The sequence below is a fragment of the Medicago sativa genome, chromosome 3 (assembly GCF_051527215.1).
Source record: "Medicago sativa cultivar Bolivia chromosome 3, Bolivia_mono, whole genome shotgun sequence".
Taxonomy (NCBI): Eukaryota; Viridiplantae; Streptophyta; class Magnoliopsida; order Fabales; family Fabaceae; genus Medicago; species Medicago sativa.
In genome coordinates, this window is record NC_140751.1 from 61,996,129 (window position 1) to 62,001,224 (window position 5,096).

The 5,096-nt window shown below is 34.9% G+C and overlaps 1 protein-coding gene across 1 annotated transcript; it reads left to right on the forward strand.

Annotated features, from left to right (window-relative positions):
* Window positions 1–442: 442 nt before the first annotated feature.
* Window positions 443–1,725, forward strand: LOC146938934 (serine--tRNA ligase, cytoplasmic-like). The gene is made up of 2 exons (XM_085757886.1): window positions 443–759; window positions 873–1,725. Exons 1-2 carry the CDS (start codon window positions 535–537, stop codon window positions 1,080–1,082), a joined length of 435 nt encoding a protein of 144 aa, XP_085614012.1. The 5' UTR covers window positions 443–534; the 3' UTR covers window positions 1,083–1,725.
* Window positions 1,726–5,096: the final 3,371 nt, after the last annotated feature.

A 5,096-nucleotide genomic window follows, 5' to 3' on the forward strand; every position in this document is an offset into this window, starting at 1 on the left:
TTCTCCCCGTATACAGAGGATTTGAATTCTTCTAATGTCCTGACCACTCCTGGTCTGCAGGTGATTGTAAGAAAGATTAATAATTTCATACTGATAGTCTTGTGAACAAATCTTTTATCTTTTCCAGTGAAGAGAGAAAGGGCCAAACAGGAAATAAAAAAAGAACGCTGCAAAAAACAATCTTTCTAACACACACACTTGTACCAAATGGTTGAAACTTATATGGGTACCACCAAATTTAAGTGGAACACAAAATTTAGTGAGAAAGTATATTAAGAAGTTTGTCAATGGCAAATGTTCGTAATTAGTTGTTAGACTAGTTTTTTCCTCATTCGTCCGAGTTTGAACGCAAGCTCAAACCAGTTACCCCCCCAAATATATTAAGAAGTCTGTTGCATATAATACTAATAAAAAAGGTAGAATTTCTTCCATCTCTCTGTATCTCATTGTAGGGACACTGTATTTCCTGCTCACCAATTCGAAAAGGTGGCTCAGTTTGGTATTACTACCCCGAACGATAATGCTTCATGGGACATGCATGAGGAAATGCTCAAGAACTCCGAGGAGTTCTACAAAGCGCTCAACATTCCCTATCGAATTGTTTCTATCGTTTCTGGAGCCTTGAATGCTGCCGAAGCTAAGAAGTATGATCTAGAAGCATGGTTTCCAGCTTCTAAAACATACAAGAAGTTGGCGTCCTGTTCAAATTATACAGACTACGAAGCTAGAAAATTGGAAATTCGATATGGACCGAAGAAGGTCAGTAGTATACCTAAGTTCATCATATTGATGGCTAACTGATTTCGACACTCTTTATGACTGTAGTTTCATAATTTTAACTGTTATGTTTTGCCTCTTTTATCCTGTTGCAGAGCAATGAGCAGTTGAAGCAATATGTTCATTTGTTGAACTCTACTCTCGCGGCTACTGAAAGGACCGTTTGCTGCATACTAGAGAACTACCAGAAGGAGGATGGAGTAGAGATACCAGAAGTCCTTAGGCCATTCATGAAAGGAAAAACTTTCCTGCCATTCAAGAACCAACCGAATAATGTAGCCAAAGGGAAGAAATCGAAGGCCTAATTGCGTTATTTTTAGTCAATGAAATTTATTCCTTCCATCATAACTTGTTTGTGCAAAAAAGACATGCAACATATTTTGTTACTCATCAAACTTGTGTTTTAATTCACTCTCTTGTGGTGGCTTATACATTTGGAAAGAGTAAGTCTCTGGATCAGGTGTCCAGTTTTGCTTGAAAAGTTCTGTGGCCAAAAATGGCAAAGCATGTTTATTTTTGTTGCTTGAAAATTGAGATTTGTGTATTTAGTGCAAGGGAGTCCTGGTTTAGGGGATTAAAATTCTGAAGTTTATTGTTTTCTATCTTGCAGGGCGTTGAAACATGTTCCATTTGATCGAGCTGGTCGTATAACAAGTTCAATTACGAATTTCATTGGAAAGAAGAATGCAATCTGGAAAATTGGGACTAGAATATTCAATGTATTGTAGTAGAGAGGGAATGTGGTGGTTTTATTTGGTGGCTATTTTCTGCCTCATTTTGTACTATGATTTTTTTTTTAAGCATAAATTTACAACAATGATGATTGATTTTACCCTAAGAAAGATGTTTGTTTCAAGGTCTGTCATATGATTTATAGGGATGTGATATTGGATATGCAATATTCTCATGTTTTTTTTTTTTTTTTATGTTTTGAAAATTTGTTTCCAAGAATGTTATTTGCACATTATTTTTTCTATTGTTATTCCCATGGATGGATGGGAATAATTGGAATAAAACTTGCTATAAACTCTCATTACAAGAAATCTAAATCTTTAACAAACACATGGGTAGAGATATTATCATATCAGAGATGTTATGGGTAGAGATGTTTTTCTTTCTCTTTCACATTTCTTCATCCTATTGATCTGGAATTTTACACCGTAATAGTTTAACCCTCCACCAACACATCATCACCACCGTCTCGGACGCCGGTGACGAAATCTTCATCTCCGAAACCGTTATCCCTTCCGACGCCTCCTTCAACGACCTCTCCGACTCAACAAATGGATGGTAGATGATTTTCATTGCAATTTGCATCAAACAATGTTATATATTATTTTTAGTATAATTTGTATTACACTTTCTTTGAAAATTTTGCCACACTAATATGAAATGTCTGGGTCTGCCCCTGCTTCTCCAGTGATGAAGCTTTCTAAATTTTTTATATTTCCCATTTTAAGACCATTGAATCAGAGAATTGCTGGAAGAAAGCAAGATGGTCTGCTGCATACTTCTTGACAAGCTCTCTTGTTTCAATTCCAAACACACTCGAGTACATTTCTTGATCTGAGTTAAGAACTCCCTCTCCTTTTAATAGTAATTGGTAGAAAAAATTGTTGAAGAGATAAGGTTTCACATAGTCCATTGCTGTAATATTATTGTCTCCTCCCCCTGTTAGTGGACAAATAGATTTCAAGGTTGTTGAACTGATTATCTGAGATTGGATTTTTCACTGAAGTTGATTCATAGTCTCCATATATTCTCGATCGAAAATTCTGACACCTTGCCATGCCAATGGTGTGTGATCCTGCTTGCTTTGTGATCAGAAAATTCATATAGTATGCAGAAAGCTTTATTACAAATCACTTTTGAAACCACCTAGAAATCTTATAAGGAAACCAATTATTGACTTTTGTTGCAAGGCAAGCTGAAGAAGTAATCAAAATATTCATATTTTGATTATTGATTCAGTGCAATTTTGTTGATTTTCTTTTAGCTCAGGTAAGGATTATTTTTATAAAAGTGAGAGTCCTACTTATTGTGTAAAACAATAGTTTTCAAATATAAACTTTGCAAACTCTATTCTCTATAGTTACTATGCTTGCTAGAATGCTCTTAACACATCATGTAATTCTTTGATCTACCATTAAAATAATGACTTGTGTTGTCATGTTTTTACATTTGATAAGACGAGCTCTACGGTCGCTGTAAACCAGCACTTGAAAGTTACACAAAATATATCAACGATGATCGATGTCTCTTCTTGGAAGTAGAAGCTCACGATCATCCTCATCCTCATTCTCATAAGTAAGAAGTTAGTCTTCTCGATGCCGGAACGAAAAGACAAAGGAAAACAAATGAGTTCATTTTTGAGGTGCTTATATTTGTTTCGGAAAAGCTTGATATAGTGACACATTCACTCACGATGCATCGCGAAATTGGATTTATTGGCCAGTGGCCCCGTGTTTCCCAGCAAAAGCATAATGTAACTTTTTCATTCTATTGTGAAATTGGATTCGTTTCCCCCCTTTTTTAACCGATATTAACAAGGTCATCGTCTCACTCATTACGATGAGGAGAATTACTAGCTTCTACTTCCAATCGGTACCATGTGTCGTTGTTAGTTTCAAATGATTTTGTAGCGCTAGTTTCAAACGTAAAACAAGGATTCTATTTTCTCTGTTCCAAGCCTCAGCTTAAATTTTCGCCATTTTCTGGTAATTTTTAATTTCACATGTGCTATGGTTTACAATAACCACAAGCTTGATAATCAACTCAGTGGACATTTATATTAAGAAAGTGAAAATATATATATATTGAGGGAAAGCATAGAGAACATAATAAAGAAAAACTGTTTTTATTCAATTGAATTTGTTACAATGGTGATGAACTTTATTTATTTATAAGCGAACACAAGTCTAAGCTAATTATCATGCTCTACTGTACTCTAGCATAGCTTTTCTAACAGTCCTAATAGTTGTGTAAGCTTATGCGGCAAGTCAGTTAGAGCTATAAGTGGTACCTTGTTCCTCAAGTAATCTCTATTATTCTTCCATTCTCAACAGTCCCCCACAAGCTGGTGCTTGGTATATATTTACCATGCCTCGCTTGGATAGTAAAGCAAGGAATGGCTAGGATGCGGTGGCTTGGTGAAGAAGGCAACTGCTTATTTTGCACTTGAAACAGGAAGAAACTTCATTGTACCATCTTGAACTTTGTCCCTCACAAAATGGCAATCTGTTTCTAGATGCTTGGTTCTCTCATAAAAGACCGAGTTGGTTGCAATATGTAATGCACTCTGATTGTCACAATAGAAGACTGGAGTTTTAGTATTCTTCATTTTGAAATCAACGATGAAAATGCTAAACGATGAAAAGCAGAAATTTTCTATGGGTAGTCGCCTGATTCTCTTGAAGTCTGTCATGTCCTACCTTCCAATCTACTTTATTTCCTTCTTCAAGGCTCCAGCATGTTATACCCTAATTTTGGACCTAAAAATACTAGCTCAATTCTTCTTTTCTCGCATTTTAAGTCATTTGAAATTGTCTCTGATCAATTGCATCTTTCTCTGCATCTTATTTCATTGTTATTTGCAAAATTCATGAAAAAGGGTATTTTAGTCATTCCCAGCATTCAACTCATTTTAATTTTTGAAAATTGTTTGAGTCTCTTCAATTGGTGTGTATAAATCCTTGTTTCAATCTCATGTCAACATCCATTTCAAAAATTACGTTTAAAGTCATTTTGGGTCAGTTTAGCCCCTAGGGGCATTTTAGTCATTTCCTGTGTTAGGATCCCTTTTAATCCCTAAAAAAATTGTCTCTGAGTCTTTTAATTTGCTTGTATAAACTCTTGCTTTAATTCTCTGTTAAAAAAATCATTTTAAAATTGCATCTGAGTCATTTTGAGTCGTTTTAGTCCCTGGGGGCATTTTGGTCATTTCGCATAAAATTTTTGATTCATTTTAATCTGCTTTGTTGCTTTTAATCGTCTCGCTTTACGTTAATTTTCAATTTACTTTTTCAATTCAATTTTAGTTTTAATTTTCATTTTGGTCCTTGTACTTTTGTTATTTGCATTTTAATCCCTTTTTAAGTTTGTTAAAGTCAAAGTCAAGGTTTGTTACAAATCAAGTGCCACATGGCATCACATCATTGGTCCAAGCATTCCCACCTCACCTATAAATAGATGAGTCATGGTCAAGGGACTAATCATTTTTTTTTACCAATTTTATTTTCAATCATTTTTTCACAAAATACACAAAATCACAAAATCATTTTTTCCCTCATATTTTTTTTCCCTTTTTTCTCCTCTCTCTA

What these genes read in the sequence shown, in the direction of transcription:
- LOC146938934 (XM_085757886.1), top strand. Translation starts at nt 535, where the DNA reads ATGCATGAGGAAATGCTCAAGAACTCCGAGGAGTTCTACAAAGCGCTC. An exon ending in TTCGATATGGACCGAAGAAG is followed by an intron (nt 760 to 872) that starts GTCAGTAGTATA and finishes ATCCTGTTGCAG; the next exon opens with AGCAATGAGCAGTTGAAGCA.